The 17,143-nt window shown below is 33.4% G+C and overlaps 1 protein-coding gene across 1 annotated transcript; it reads right to left on the minus strand.

Annotated features, from left to right (window-relative positions):
• Positions 1-12: 12 nt before the first annotated feature.
• Positions 13-16,012, minus strand: LOC124453615 (1-phosphatidylinositol 4,5-bisphosphate phosphodiesterase beta-4-like). Its single transcript, XM_047004408.1, has 36 exons — positions 15,851-16,012; positions 15,357-15,437; positions 14,789-14,857; positions 11,952-12,175; positions 11,628-11,681; positions 11,412-11,496; positions 11,049-11,149; positions 10,132-10,298; positions 9,731-9,877; positions 9,224-9,381; positions 8,915-8,994; positions 8,493-8,577; positions 8,251-8,332; positions 7,983-8,167; positions 6,751-6,847; positions 6,591-6,675; positions 6,301-6,373; positions 6,097-6,148; positions 5,955-6,006; positions 5,773-5,875; positions 4,753-4,917; positions 4,211-4,310; positions 3,919-4,023; positions 3,697-3,800; positions 3,441-3,465; positions 3,155-3,361; positions 2,821-2,870; positions 2,625-2,690; positions 2,399-2,523; positions 2,220-2,289; positions 1,942-2,040; positions 1,723-1,799; positions 1,461-1,556; positions 1,317-1,374; positions 1,121-1,207; positions 13-754 (listed from the first exon to the last, which is right to left on the minus strand). The coding sequence occupies exons 1-36, from the start codon at positions 15,941-15,943 to the stop codon at positions 638-640; spliced, it is 3,624 nt and encodes a 1,207-aa protein (XP_046860364.1). The 5' UTR covers positions 15,944-16,012; the 3' UTR covers positions 13-637.
• Positions 16,013-17,143: the final 1,131 nt, after the last annotated feature.

A 17,143-nucleotide genomic window follows, 5' to 3' on the forward strand; every position in this document is an offset into this window, starting at 1 on the left:
TTAATAAATGACTTGGAAATTTAAATATGAATTTATTCACAAGTTGATCCTTTGCGTTGATATACATAAATAAATATTTTTAACCAAAATGTGCGTACGTGGGAAGATTGCCAGAAGCAAGCTCGTTCAAATTATTTACACAATGCCTTCATATATTAAATATGATCTTTAAATTACAAAATGCATTTTAGTGATATGTGCCTTCAATTCATGATAGAGGTATCCACTCCAACAGCCAAGAGAATTAAATCCTTCACCGTCAAGAGCGGATTTTGTCCTTGTTAATAGTGAAATTGTAATGAAACTTTCAGTAAATCATTCATCATACATCATTAAACTATGGGATTTGCTTGTATAATACATATAAAAAAGCGTCTTTTGTCATTTATTGCAAGTTATTTCAAGTGGTTTTCAAAAACCTCGATTGTATCCCTTAGAAGGATTACACGACGCATGTATCTTTCTGGAGTGGTTCATGAACCTCGAAGTAAAATATATAAGCAAGAAGCAATTGTTTTGCTTTAACTTATCATTGATAAAACCCATTTAAAGGATTAGCAGTTTCTGTGATTACTGCCAGGCCTGTAATGACAGAATAGTTTAAAATATCACGTTTATTGAATATGATCACTTGTCATCATAACTTTGATACTTCTTCGTTCTCGGCAAACAAAACAGCATAAAATAGTTCTAGGTTCGCATTACGGATGAGTCGACATCGTCTCTCAAAGAGCTGTGAAAGTTCTTCGTAAGCCTAAACAAAATGTGCAAATTAAAAAAGGGGCTGATGGTATACTTTTTCGAAGTAGAAAATTCCTCTCGTGTGAAGATTAAAAAAAAATTTCTAAGACGAGAATAAAGCAGAATAGGCTTATGACCACTAATAAAAAGATTATTCGCACGATGTCAACCGAATGACTTTCATACATAGGAGCTTCAAAAAGTCTCCAAATAATTGCGATGTCCTGTTCGATCAACAGAACAAGAAAAGTCACCAAGATAGACTGTTTTTATTGGCCAACATAAACGTTTTGACGTCACATTTAAATTGGGGCCAGGCACCATGCAATAGACTTTTCTTATACCGTCTAAATTAATGGAGAAAGTTATTTCTCTTTACTTTTTGTTTCATATCGTCCAATTCATCCATGAGTTTATCGTGAGTTTCTCCTAGTTGCTGCATTTCCTTATCTTGAAATTCTTTTATCTAGGATGATTAAGAAACAAAAGAAGTTAAATTAATTAAAAAGTATTATTGATCTTTAGCTGATTTCAAGGATGCAGATAGCTCAATCGAAAGACTTTTTACTAATCACCTTTTGTCTTTCCTTTACAGCTTGTTCAATATATTTCTTGTTGTGTTCTCGTTTCAATCTATGAGTAGTTGCGAAAACATGAAATTTTTTTAAGGAATAAATTTGATTCTATGAACTATCCTCGAAATCATGAAGGATACAAACCTTTGAATTTCATCTTTTGATCTCTTATCTTTGGCAACAAACTTCAGTTCCGCATTGTTCAAGAGGTCTTGACTTTTTCTCATAAACTGAGATTTCCTATAAAAACTATCTCTTCAAGTATGGGCATAACAGACAAATAGCTTTGGTCTCTAACCATACGGGATCAAAATAATCGCAATAAAGAGTTTATTCGGTCAAGTTTTATCTCATAATCAACATAAATGAAACACACAGATGCAAACGTAAAAAGAAGAGAAATTACCTTTCATGAAATTCTCCTAATTTTTTCTGCTGTTTGTTTTTAGCGAGCTCCATAACAGCTCGCAACTCTTCAAACTCCTGTATAAAAATTGAGCGCGAACATAACAGATAAATTATACTTCTTTCAATAAATCATTCCATCCCATACAAAATGCGTTAAAGTGACGCTATAGAAAAGCCACAAGCTCAAGGAAAGTCAAAGCACAGAAATAATACGTACAGGTTCAATTGTGGCTTTAGCAAAGTCATGTTGCTCCTTCAGCTGCTTTTCAAGAAATACAAACATCTCTTCTCTTTGTTCAAGTTTGCGCGCATTCATCTGCAGCGTAAAGCAAAATCATTTATATATTGATTAGAAAATCGTTGCATGGGTAAATACACATACACAAAAAACAAACACCAAAAATGAATATAAGGATAATTTCTACAGTCATGCACTTAATCGCTTTAAGGAAAAAACTAAATCTCGTAAATAAACGACAGAAAATTATAGCTAACCTTTATTTCTTGTTGTTTTCGAAGTTCTGAAACCTCTTGGACACCATCTTTGTACACTTCCTCAAATTTCCTAACAAATGAATATAAACACAATAACTTAATCTCAATGGTTAAAACATACAACACTAAACAAGATCAATGAAATACATTCGTTGTCGCGAATAAAAAGTTATAGATACCCAAGTTTTGTGGCAGTCTTTATTGTTCTATCTAATTTCCTTGTCGTTGCTTCGATTTCTTTGTCCATTTCTTTAGCAAGTTTTTCTTGTGCTGTAAAATGATTCCTTTGTAACTTATCTTTCTCCTGAAATATTAAATCAAAGTATTAAGTATATATTGCTGTTTTGCCAATCTTTTCATGAAAAACTGGTAAAATTTTCCCGTTCAACTCTTCGTTTACGTTACCTTCATATGTCTTCTTACAACTATAGCTATGTCCTTTTTTTGTTTTTCTTTAAACTTTTGAAAAAGCTATTGAATAAACGCACAAGATACTTAATGTAATTGGACAGTTCTACTTTCCAGGTATGCATAACTGAGCAAACAATAAAGGTAAATCAACAAAGCAATGAACATCACGATAAGTTTGTTGTCAACTTACTTTATCATTCTGTAATTCATGAATTGGAACTGGTACAATATTCGGATCATCTAGAAACATGGACAATGAATATTTATTTAGTTTGCGGATTCGATGGATAAAGAAAAATATCCATTAGTTAAAGTAGAAAGGTGTTCTTCTGATTATTAATGTAAACAGTTTTCAAACTTATTAGACAAGTCGTGTTGGTTATTTATGAGATTATGAACGTAAAGTTTAGTTATTCGGCATGATCATACTTAAAATAATAAATGTGATTGTATGGAAATATGTTAGCTAAATCCATGTTGCTCATTATGCAGAGATTGTCAACTAAAAGAATATTTACATCCACCTTCACGTTTTTTAGTGCTTTGAGATCGCGTAAATAGTTTTCTTGGTGTTTCGACAGCCGGTTCATTTGGAAAGGAAACAGAGCCACGTGAAAGACTTTGTAATGCATCTCCGTTATCAAAACTATTGATAGATATCGACGTCCTCATCGGTTTTTCAAACGATGAAGTTGAATAAAAACGACGAGAGTTTGAGCTGGTGGCTGCAGCTGTAGCATAAGAAATAAACTGAGCGATTTTCTTGAAAATCTTGAGAGCACAATGAAATGAAAATATATCTTCACTTACTCAATCTGGATTGCTCTGCAGGGACCTAAAGTTGAAAAATAGAAGACACAAAAAATGGAAGAAATAGAGGACCCGAAAAGATTTTAGAAACATTGTTCTCTACATAAAGATCATGCATATGACAGCAGAACTGAACAAATAATTTCCTTTTTTCATATTTTGCCCACACATTATACCAGCGTCCAGATATCCCCCAAACGATTGCTTGCAAACTAAGCCGTAGCCAATGATCGCGTAAACTTTACGAGACTCCTACCTTGCTGGGTCCTTCATCATCATCCATTAGACTTTCGAGCATTTGTCCTCGCATTTCGGCTTTCGTTTGAAATGCTATCGGGTTTGCCAAAGCATTGGCAAAGTCTGAATAAAAAACATTAAAGTTAATTTACCAGAAATATTAAAAGTATCAAAAAATCATTGTATTTTTAAATCCCTGCAATTCTCTAATTTTGAACAACTAGTGACAAATATATAACACCTGAAAATCCCGAGGGAACGTAGTCGTGAGTGACGATATGGACAAACAAAACTGGAAGACACAACGCTTGATTACTTTCGCTTTTTAACTTGATATGCCTATAACCTATGATAAAAAAAACACTTATTGAAAGTTCGTATAAGACTACACCACTACAGCTTGGTTTGCCGATAACCTGTGAAGAAAAATAGCATGAAAAACTGCGCAGTAGTTTGCATGACTACGCCCCAGTCCTTCACAAGAATGAGATTTACAGGTTGTTTACAAATTTTCATTAAAATACGTGACTTACCTGGTTGGATAGAGTTCACAGGTAGAACTCGATGTCCTATCAATTTACCATTTTCCTCATAAACAGCTATTCTTAATACGGCAAGATTGGGAAGCACAACCTTGGTAGGAAATAAAAAAGAAAAAGTGCATATCATTTTATCACAAGTTTAAAATTGAAACAGAAAACGATAAAACATAACTCGCTGAATATCAACATCGACCATTTTATACTTTAAAACTTTCCAAGTAAAAACCATTTCAATAAACAATAATCTGCAGCCGAGAAATTAGAAATTTAACGCTTTTAAAACAGAGGAATCCAATCAGTCGATTTTTTCCTAAGTGATAATTTGAAATATCTAAAACACTACAGTGCTAATTATTTTGAGCTGCTCATGACGATAGTTCAAATCATGCAGTATGAAAGGGGAAACTTTGTAAATCAAGTCATACACAAAACTATATGGACGACGTCCATTAAACATGACTCATGAAATGTAGAGAAATCTAGGTAATCTATGTTTGTACGGAAGCCATTGAAATTTATTTCTTACTACATACTTTGTCAAATCGGAATGCTTCATCGTCATATACCGGGTTTAACCCATTATTTGGAACAGTTTTAGTACGGTGCTTTCTTCGAACTGTATCAGCTGGCAAACCATACATATCTACTTCAACATAAGTTCCAACTTTACGGTCAGACAGAAACTGGCCTGATATTACCTAAACAGAAAATATGGTGGATAAACTTTAACAAATAAATGTTTTGTGAATAATGAAAATACTGTTTTATCCTATAAATATAATCAACTCAAGCATAACAAGAGAAAAGACGACGTTTTGCTGTAAACATCTATCAGGGACCGAAGAGCGCAATCCACTGTATAGCAAATTTTATTGAACTCTTTAAAACCTCTTTGAAGGGAAAAATACACGATATGAACTGACCATACACTGAAAGAAAATATCGCTTCAAAGATAACAAAATTTCTTTCTCGTAAGGAAAATATAAACACCTTTTTTAGAAGTTTGAAAATTTACTATCCCATTGTACAACGGTACCCAGGCTTCGTGCAACCAGCCCCAGAAGTAAACTGAGAATGAATTCTAGCGTAAGCAGTATGTTTAGAAACACATCAGTCTAATATCTGCGTTTATTAAGATTATGACAACTTCAAAACAGTAACAAGTAACCCCCTAAACATTATCATAACTGACTCATTTATCAATACTTATACCAACATATACCTTCACTTTAATGGAAGCAACTGACTCATTTATCAATACTTATACCAACCAATACCTTCACTTTAATGGAAGCAACTGACTCATTTATCAATACTTATACCAACCTATACCTTCACTTTAATGGAAGCAACTGACTCATTTATTAATCCTTATACCAACCTGTACCTTCACTTTAATGGAAGCAACTGACTCATTTATCAATCCTTATACCAACCTATACCTTCACTTTAATGGAAGCAACTGACTCATTTATCAATCCTTATACCAACCTATACCTTCACTTTAATGGAAGCAACTGACTCATTTATCAATACTTATACCAACCTATACCTTCACTTTAATGGAAGCAGCAATTATTCCATCCACAGTCGACTCGGCAAACGGATCGAAAGATCTGTCAGTGCGACACATGAAATCAGGTTTGCGAATGTACCTTGAGAGAAACACATAAAAAATATTAATATTACGTGATAAAAACTAAAAACAAAAAACTCACAAGCCTTTAAACAAACCCGCATTTTCCATTATATTCAAACTTGCCCAGGTTCAACATCATTGGCACATCTGAGTACAGCATTATACAATAACACGTAAGGACACTTGTCACACGCATGCGCACAAAAATTGTAATGTATACATATTGCATTTGCATACCGAGTGTTTGAAAATTTAGTGCAACCATTTGACAGCCAGCGTTCCAAAAAACCTGCAATCAGGTGTATATGTATTTGAGCATCACAGAAAACAATTTCATCAAACATCGTTGGTAAAGCGTAAAGATAAGCAAGTGAGTATAAAAAAATAGAATGTTATATTTGAGCTATTTATATCTATTATGTTTAACAAACATTTACACACTTGAGGTATGTAATTTTCTGAGCCAACTCTTGTTCCCTTAGGATAAATACGACTCAGCTGTCGTTTATTGTAACTGAAATAAATGTCAAAGAATTTAAAAAGCGAACAAGACCTTGCAATAAAACTCCTTGTTTAGTAACAGAACTTAATGAAGGTTTCCCTCCAATCAGAATCTGAGCAAAAGACATTTGCAATCGATACTATGAATCTCACGAGTTAATGATATACTCTACAGGAGACAATTATGGTTTGTATCTTGTCCTCGACTTTGACACAAACGAAAAGGATACTTGACAAAATCCACAGGTTCTTGCTTCAACAAAGTTGTCGCCATTGTTTCATTAAACGACGTCATCTCGTATGATTTATTTCTAGCTGTGAAGAAAACAATATATTGCAGCGCAGTGTCGTTGAAAGTATTACAGATAAAGACTTTTACGATCTACTTACTTTCAGCATAGTCAAAACTCTTGAAATGCACAGGTTGAATATAGTTCACTAAATCAGACAGCACCTTTTCAGACTCGACTTCTTCTGGATCAGATATCTTCAAAAAGAAATTCGTAAATTTAATATAAAATTAAGTATCATAAAGAACAATGTCAGTGAATTTGAACAAATGGTTTAAGGTAAGACAACTACAATTGGACAAATCCACAAGGCCTCTTCTTTTAGTTTTGACAATAAATGTTACTTTCCAAATATCAGTATGTACGTCACGAAAACATCTTGTTGCCTTTGCACAATAATGATGACGTTAAAAAAGACGTAAATTGACGGGACAAAACAAAAGGAGACAAAAGATAAGAACAGGAAACAAAAAAAGATGAGAGAAAACAGTAAACGTGAAATGATGGAATAAAACGTAAATTAACATGCGACAATGATGCAACAACGATGCAAAAACCCTAAACATAACTCAAGTCTAAAGCGCGGCCTAAACAATAACCGTAACCGGAACTAAACCCAAATCCAAACAAGAATCAAACCCAAATCACACAAAACCCAAACTCTAACCAAAAACTCAAATTAAAATCCAAACTCAAATTCTAAAATGCGACAAAACCTTTCCCTAACCTCACACCGCAACTCCATCTACACCAAATACAACTAAGTAAGTTTTGTATTACACGCCTAAATATAGATATGCACCTGCGAAGCTTGCACTTGTAAAATTTTTCGAGCTTTTTACATTTCACTATTGTCAATAAAACATAAGATAAAAGCAAACGTATACGATGTACAATACGTATTTAAACAAGACAGAGCTTCCGTTAATACATGACAAACAGGTGGAACGTCAAGCGGTCTTTGATTGATTTTTGCCGCCCTCTTATTGCAAAGCGTTGTTTTTGTTCTCCAAACAAGTCAATTTTCTAGCTGTTGATGATTACATGGAAACGTATAACTACTGATCTTTATACATCTTTTATAAAGCAAACATTGTACATCACGAACACAAACTACGCACATTAGATTTTATGTTTTTGTAGCATAGAGGTTAGCAAGGGAAGAGGCCATCAAAATACGCGTAGCACAAGAAAATATAGACGTGTATATTAAATGTTGGTAGATGTGACGATAACCAAGATAATTTAATGCCAAAAATTAATCAAATGCAATTGAACTTAATTTCCGTCATTAAATGAACAGTTCAAACATAGCCATGGAAACTATCAAACCTCCTTCTTTTCTTTATTTTTTAATACGTTGTCTTTGAGGTTTTCCCAATGATCACTTTTAATACTCCCCACAAAAACATCACCTGTCTCGCTCTGGGACATTTCACTGTCAGTGACGTCAGTTATCATCATTTCAAGTTCGTTGGACACAAAACCATCTTGACTGGTAGACCTATCTAGATTTGCTGCGAAAACAAATAAACATTTGGCAATGTTTAAACTTCAAATGAGCGTCGAAGAATCTCGTTAATCAAAGGGACAGGTAAACCTTTTGATCGCTTTTTCTTATTTTTTATTAAAATTTTTCTCATAAGTGTCTTTGGACTTGGCAGAGGTCTCCCATCTTCCAGCTAAAAATAATATCGTCGCCACAAATAATTTAACAAAGAAGAATGGCATGTGCAATATTAACGTATTTGATAAATATTAATAAATAAACCAGACTGTTTCCCAAACATACTTTATTATTACGTTTACGGTAAAAACCCAATGAAATTTTCGTAGACTTACAGGAAAATCATCAAGAGGTTTATCCACCAACATACTGCCAAAGATAGAAACACAATATTGAGCCATTTTGCGTTGTTGTAAGCGACTGAAAGAAAAAAGTTTTATTTTGATGTTTATGATCTTAAATTAAATCACTGGAATGAATGAATGAATGAATGAATGAATGAATGAATGAATGAATGAATGAATGAATGAATGAATGAATGAATGAATGAATGAATGAATGAATGAATGAATGAATGAATGAATATCTTTATTTTGACACGCTGGCCTCGTCAACTGGGGTTGATTTCCACGAGGGGCGTGCTTTTGTTCAAAAGCGATTACAAAATTTACTAAAATGCCTTTTGGCTTTTGTGAAAACGATTCAATGATACACTTGATTATCACAAGCAAACAATAAATATATCATAATTTTAAACCTGCAGTGATTTTCAAAGGACAAAATCACAGGATAATCAGATGTTTTGAATGCAGATTCTGCTATAGCTTCGATAACATCCTTTATAATAAAAAGACAAGATAAATTACATAAGAAATTATCGTCATGTCTTAAATATGAAAAAAAAATCATATAAGCAGTCCATTGATGACGCAAACTTTGACTTGTTCAACAAAAATGTCCCAGAGGACTTGAGAAATTGCAGTTCTCATAAAATTTCTAATTAATGAATTTCTTACATTACATATCAAGAATGATATCAAAAAAAAACATTCCCACAGGTAATTACCTTAAAAGGCACATCCGTACATAAAGTAAGACCATGAGTTATACAAGGCTCTTGATCGTCAGATTTTCCATCCCAACAATCCAACTCTACGCATCTGCAGCCAGACACTAAGGCTTGACGATAGATTTCAACAGAGGATTTCCCTTTGAGTTGATGACCTTGAAAAAGAAATTTGTGTGTAAAGCCATAAGCCGGATGTTGGTAGAAATGCCTTCGTAGTAAAGATAGGATAACACGTTACATCGACGCTCATTACCACGTGATACATATGTACCTCGTGATACACACACACCACAAATAAAACAAAAACATTGGTTGTTTAAAGTTTCTTATTAACTCGCTATATGTTTGGAAATTCTTTTGACGCAGATCGCAGTAAATAAAAAGGTAGTAAGAAAAACTAATAAAAAATAGTAATAATGGCGACTAACAATATATAAATAAAAAAACTAATAAAATCGTAGTAAAGAAAATTATTTTGGTAACAAAACATGGTGATGAATATACCTGTAAGATATGTATTATGTGAGGAGTTGATGAAATAATGGGAAAGAGGAGCATTCATATCTTCATGTAAGGCAAGACGGTCAGTGTTAATTATCGTATTGTGTTCGCTCATCAAAAAACTCGTAAATCCTTGAACAGAGAGATGACCTAAAATAATAAATATTTTCAATAATCTATCTAAGAGATTGCTTAACTACAAAAAAAAAGAAAGTATTGTTAGATCTTCAAGTGATCCATCGTCATTTCATGTTGTCTTTCTATGGACATAACTGAAATTGTCAGACAAATAACGCCCCCTCCCCGGTTGATTTTCCTAAACACAGTCATACGTACGATAACCTGATATTTCATCGCCCAACCGCAGGCCTTTGAAGCAACGAGTCATGTTTCATTCTTATTACCTTTCTTGGCAAACTGTGCATTTCGCTCGTATGTTTTAATTAGGTTCATTGCACGTTCAGTGTCGTAATAGGGAAAGAGGATCTCATTTAGTCGAGGATCTCGCTGGCTGTTGTTGAGAAAATCCACGAATTGGCTCACAGTCAAATATGGTTTTTTCTTAGCACCGCTTAAAAATGTTAAAATAAGAAATTTCTTTAGAAAAAGTTAAGTTATCAACTGTAAAATTATACATCGAGTTGACAACGGTTGAAATAAACAATAAACTACACCATAGATAAACTACACCATAGATAAACTACACCATAGATAAACTCCACCATAGAGAAACTACACCATATGCAGATAAACTACACCATAGATGAACTACACCATATGCAGATAAACTACACCATAGATGAACTACACTATAGATAAACTATACCATAGATAAACTACACCATAGATAAACTCCACCATAGAGAAACTCCACCATAGATAAACTACACCATAGACAAACTACACTATAGATAAACTCCACCATAGATAAACTACACCATAGATAAACTCACCATAGATAAACTCCACCATAGATAAACTACACTATAGATAAACTCCACCATAGAGAAACTACACCATAGAGAAACTACACCATAGAGAAACTACACCATAGAGAAACTACACCATAGATAAACTACACTATAGATAAACTCCACCATAGATAAACTACACCATAGATAAACTCACCATAGATAAACTCCACCATAGACAAACTACACTATAGATAAACTACACCATAGAGAAACTACACCATAGAGAAACTACACCATAGAGAAACTACACCATAGATAAACTACACCATAAATCAACTTCACCATAGATAAACTACATAATAAATAAGTTTAACCTAACTAACACAAAAAAAATGAAGATCACTTACATTTCTGTAAAAATTTTATCGATGTCTTGTCGATTACTTATTCTATTCATGAACAAAAAAAAGGTGTCCAGACTGAAGTCAGAAATTTTAACGAAGTCGTCCTAGAAAATGACAAATCAAATTTTACACAATATCATGCAACATGCCTTCCAATTTAGTCTTAGACGATTAAAATAGTGATAAAATCCGTTCGTGTTGTTGAGAAAGTTCAACACAGCAAAAAAGATGATAAGATTCAGGAGTTACTACTTTCAAAGTACATCCGGCAGTACGATAAATTTATAAAGAAATTAACATCGATATGCAGGTGCGATAAGGATCAAATTGAAATCACCCATCTTTCGCTTAATGACATTATCTTACCTTTCTACATGGAAGGCCAAGAGATTGCAGAGCATCGGAGACCCTCTTTTTATCATCTTTGTTGCTTGCCAAATATTTTGTGATCCTTAAGAAAAATACGATCTTTGAGTAAAACCTAACACCAGCTGATGTTTCTCTATGTGAAAGGCATTCGTTTTGATACGTGTGCACAAAAAAAATAGTTCAAAAAACGTTGGTGAATGTTGGATGACTTACAATTTAACTGGAATGGCATTTTCTTGATTGGCTTGCACGACAAGTTTGGTATAACTGAAAAGCAATTATTACATACATGATAAACGGAGAGAACAAATTGTTTTTGACCAGCATATAGTGTTAGCAGTAATGTTAAAATTCAGTTCTTATGTAGACTTTGTTCTATCCTCATTTACAGAGAAAACCTAGCACTAAAACATTAGTCCTTATTCTTATGCATTAATGAAAAAGAATGACGTCATGAATCTTGAGCGACGCATCTATACAACTACTATTTTGGTTCTCCATTAAAAGCAAACTAAAAAAATTGCAAGTTAAACTTACTGCTTTTCAAGGAAGTTGAGTGGACTTGCATTTGCAGGCAAAACATGCTGACATAATGACATGAGACAATCGTGCCAGGCTTTCGCATCTTTTGCATCAAAGGCCACAAAGTTGATCGCATTCGTTTCAACAAAATTTGGGCCGTGAAGAACGGTGATGCAATAATCGTCGTAATCATCTGGAGAGGGCAACTTGGATTTGATAAGATCTTTGATCTTCGAGTCCTACAAACAATAAAGATAATCGCTGTGTTTATGTTCACAAATCAAGTCATGTTTGTTGCGGCAGCGATTTTTTGACTGATATTGTTTGATAAACCCTGAATAGGAAAATAGTTAAAAAGTCAAAGCGTCGGTGATGATGTTGTCCGTTTTAGACATTTTTCAAAGTTTTGTCGTATTTTTGTAGTCTCTTCAAAAACGAGTAGCTAGAACACATTGTAAATTATTGCATAGTACATTCATGGCTTAAATCCTCATTATTCAGAATTGAGCATATTATTAAGTAAATACGATGACATACGTCTGCAAACGATTACAAGACTCATGGGTTCACATCACCCTAATCCAGCAAAACATACGGTTTGAATCATGAATCCAGACAAAGCAAGGGTTCCGAAATCCACTTTCCAAGATTGTATGGAAACTGATTGCCGTTAAATTTCTTTACAAAGTGCAAAAATACTTTTACGAATGAAATGCGTGGGTAAAAGCGGTAATATATTATAAATGGGCGATTCTCCCGTCCGTCACGTGCATGATATTTAAAATGCAATTTTGTAGCAAGATTGAAACTTCATAAAACTTTAAATGAAAAGTGCTTCAGTTCTGCATGATGTTATAGTTTTTTATTATCATTTTCCGAAACTTCATAAAAACTTCAAATGAAAAGTGCTTCAGTTCTGCATGATGTTATAGTTTTTTATTATCATTTTCCGAAACTTCATAAAAACTTCAAATGAAAAGTGCTTCAGTTCTGCATGATGTTATAGTTTTTTATTATCATTTTCCGAAACTTCATAAAAACTTCAAATGAAAAGTGCTTCAGTTCTGCATGATGTTATAGTTTATTATCATCATTTTCCGAAACTTCATAAAAACTTCAAATGAAAAGTGCTTCAGTTCTGCATGATGTTATAGTTTTTTATTATCATTTTCCGAAACTCCATAAAAACTTTAAATGAAAAGTGCTTCAGTTCTGCATGATGTTATAGTTTTTTATTATCATTTTCCGAAACTTCATAAAAACTTCAAATGAAAAGTGCTTCAGTTCTGCATGATGTTATAGTTTTTATTATCATTTTCGAAACTTCATAAAACTTCAAATGAAAAGTGCTTCAGTTCTGCATGATGTTATAGTTTATTATTATCATTTTCCGAAACTTCATAAAAACTTCAAATGAAAAGTGCTTCAGTTCTGCATGATGTTATAGTTTTTTATTATCATTTTCCGAAACTCCATAAAAACTTTAAATGAAAAGTGCTTCAGTTCTGCATGATGTTATAGTTTTTTATTATCATTTTCCGAAACTCCATAAAAACTTTAAATGAAAAGTGCTTCAGTTCTGCATGATGTTATAGTTTTTTATTATCATTTTAGGAAACTTCATAAAAACTTCAAATGAAAAGTGCTTCAGTTCTGCATGATGTTATAGTTTTTTATTATCATTTTAGGAGATACAAAGGCAAATGTGCTACGTCTCGTGTCTGAATCACAAAAATTGACGTTTTCTACGTTGTTTTCACAAGTGCCACGTTCTGCAAGCTTTGACACGTCAAAACAATTAAAATTGCACGGAATACTACACTTTACAAAATTTAATTGAAAGTTGAAACTGATATAGACATTTTAGCATATGTAAACACATCATACAAGCAGTCTCAAAATGTTTTCACGCAGGCTCTATTTCCTAGAATTTCTCAATATTGGTATAAGTGAGTAATAATTACGTCAAGATAATCTTGTGGTAAATGTTTCTACAAACCACAATGCTCTCATTTATCGAAAGTTATAACGTCCATATGCGCGGTTCAATCAAAAAGGTCATTATGAAGGACAACAATTTCAAACAAGTTGCGGAAATGCAATAGTAACGTGACAGGTGTGTTTGGGTAGTTTTTCATCACACATTTACAATAAGTGTGTACTGAACTTCAAATTATGAATCGCGTAATGTAAAACAACCCTCCGCCCATAACCACATTACTATAAAACAAAATTAAGCATAAAAATATAAAACAGACGAGATTATCAAAATAAACACTTAAAATGCCATCAACAAATAGACATATTGACGCTTAGAGAAATCAATAATTTACGACATTATAATAAAAACACATTCGATGTTTTCTTGTGGTAATAAGGAACATCAGATAGTCTATAGGCCTGATATAATATAGGTGAACTGGCCAATTGAAAAGATAAAATCATGCAGCATAAATATTACTGGTTGATATATATCCAAGCACATGGGGTTTAATGACCGTTGGCCTCCGTTGTAAAGTATTTTTTTAAACATTATTTTACAAGAGATAATTTTCCAATTCGTGTTTAGTCTCTACTATGCAAAACAGTACATAAAAATGTGTGATGCACAATTTGCCTTTTCGTTCATTCGACTGTAAGCCCAGGATGAATGATATTTTAAAAATATGAAAATGAAAAATGACTTCCTCAAAAAGTCACTTAAGAATCGATTACGTGACACGTCACAAAAACCAGACCGGAGCGCACAAATAGGTGTGTCAATGTTCAATGAAATAATTACATTATTTCCATACTTGTTGAAGATTCATAAGAGGTTAATGCAGATCAAATAAACGTAAAGCCACCAATACCTTTGGTACACGAGCGTATTTGCCTGTCCGTACATCGTTAATCTGTATAACATCTAACAATTCTGTTTCCTGCACAACAAAAACCACAAAAATATTCAATACATGAAGTTTCACCCCGCATTTGTGATCTCTGACTATCCAATAGTATACGTGCATGTGTAGTGAGCAGGAATATTCTTGAATTACAAGCAACCTCCCGGAGATTATCAAACAATTAAGGACGCCCACGTTGCTTGGTGAACACAATAACATTGATATTATTTTTTTTTGTTTTTACCTCCTGCAATATGGATGAGTCGAATGTTGGCAATATTTTAATATTTCGTCGAAGAGGTTATTTTGACGAATCACTGCTTTGTCATTTATATAGTCATTTCAATTAGACAATTTACCGAATGTTGTATAAGAGGAATGTTACAAGCAGGTTTGTACACATGTACAGTTCACAGCTCCACAGCTTATTCTCAATGCTGTGGTTAAAATCTGAAGGAAGATTACGACGAAACTCCGTAGAGAGACAGACAAAAATTCCAGTTTTGTAAAAAAAACAGGAGGGCAATAAACTCACCGGTTTGTCGTCAAATTTCCAAAATAAAACATATCCATTGCGGTCTATCTTTAGTGTGCATGTCTGAACGAGGGCCGAATCCTGGAACACAAAACATCAACTTTACATGATTTAATATCATAAGCATTTAGTAATTGTACGTGCTCTGTCGCTGTGCTCCCGTAAAGTTACATTACGTTCTGTAGGGGAGCAACAATTTATGTATTAAACGCAGATAGATACTAGCCGTGGAATAGATTGAGATGATTGCAAAAGCACTAAATCTGTTGACAAATTAAACTCACTAAGAGTGGAAGATTTTGAAGAGAAGTAATATCAATTTTTTCAAATGTTTCAATCGAAAGCGTTCAATCACAAACAAAATAACATTGGCATTTTAATAAAAACTTTGTCCCTAGATACATATTAGTAATCTTCGACGTACGAGTGACGACGTAACATTCAGCAATTTACACATACTCAAACAAGACAAACATCACGACAAAACTCCTTACATCGTCCCATTTCATAAATGTACTGCCAAATAGCAACTCTTCTTGAACCTTTGGTGTTACTAAAGCTTCAGCATAAACGCCTCCGCCAGCCATTTCTCATTCTAGCCATGCACGACACAATTCTGCAGTGTGTATATATTTTTTATATTTGAATAATTCATAACGATTATTTGCAAGACCTGCCAAATACACGAAGTCGACGCACTACGATTGGCCGCTCTTGGTGGTTCAGGGCTTTAATTTAGCTTGTCGAAAATGAAATGAAACGAAGTATTCACAGGCTGCCTGTTTTGCCTCACATTTAAACAATCAACGCCTTTTTTCACATATTAGTAAAGCCAATCGTCCTCTAAATACGCGGATCGAAATTAAATTTTATTTATTGTAACAGTTGAAAACGGGAGACTTATCACAAAGAGATATTCTCCACAAACGAAGGGTCGAAAAAATATGCTTATTTGATACTGCTAAATGTCATATCAGATTTAAACGTTAATACTACAAAGATTTTGACCCTGTCATTGTGCAGCAACTAATATAATTACACGTCAAAGTTGTAAGATACCAAGATACACGCACATAAGGTTGTGTACATTGGAATTTCATATTTTTGTTATTCACTTACCGTAAACGATTTTCTTTTCCAATATTTTAAAAGATCGAAAAGTTAATGGGGAGACATCTTAAAATATAGTTTATTTCAATAGACAGATGGTTGAACATTCAATAAGTCGGAAATTGTACAGATTAAGATAATCTTCTTTTGTACAAATCATTTAACTGAAATAGAAAGATAGTTGGAACAGTAAATGATCGTTCAGGCAAAGAAAGGAGTTAAGGGTCTGCACGCAGGCCAACAAGCGCAAACTCTCAGCAAAAGTTGTTTGTTTTTTTTTGAAGAGCCAGCCTTCAAGCAGAGCATACTTAACATGCACAATTATTTGAAAAACGAGCAGTTTCATTAACAGAAAAAAAGAGGGCAGATGCTCATTAAGTTACTTTTATTACTTGTTGTAAAACTAGTAACAAAAGGCATAATTGACTATGACGCTGCTGTGATGGAACGAATGATAAACTCATAATCTTTTTGCATAATTACGAAATATTTCTGCCATTATCACAACTACTAAAAATAACATCAACAAAAGAAATTAATAACATTTTGTCATCGCGCAAGTAATAATATAAATATCTCGCACGAGAATATCGTTTAAAGACATATCATTTCTTTATGAATGTTGTCATTGTCCATTTAACATTCCACCAAATATTAATGTTTATGTCCCGTCATCT

This window comes from Xenia sp. Carnegie-2017, unplaced genomic scaffold (assembly GCF_021976095.1).
Source record: "Xenia sp. Carnegie-2017 unplaced genomic scaffold, XeniaSp_v1 HiC_scaffold_25, whole genome shotgun sequence".
NCBI lineage: Eukaryota > Metazoa > Cnidaria > Anthozoa > Malacalcyonacea > Xeniidae > Xenia > Xenia sp. Carnegie-2017.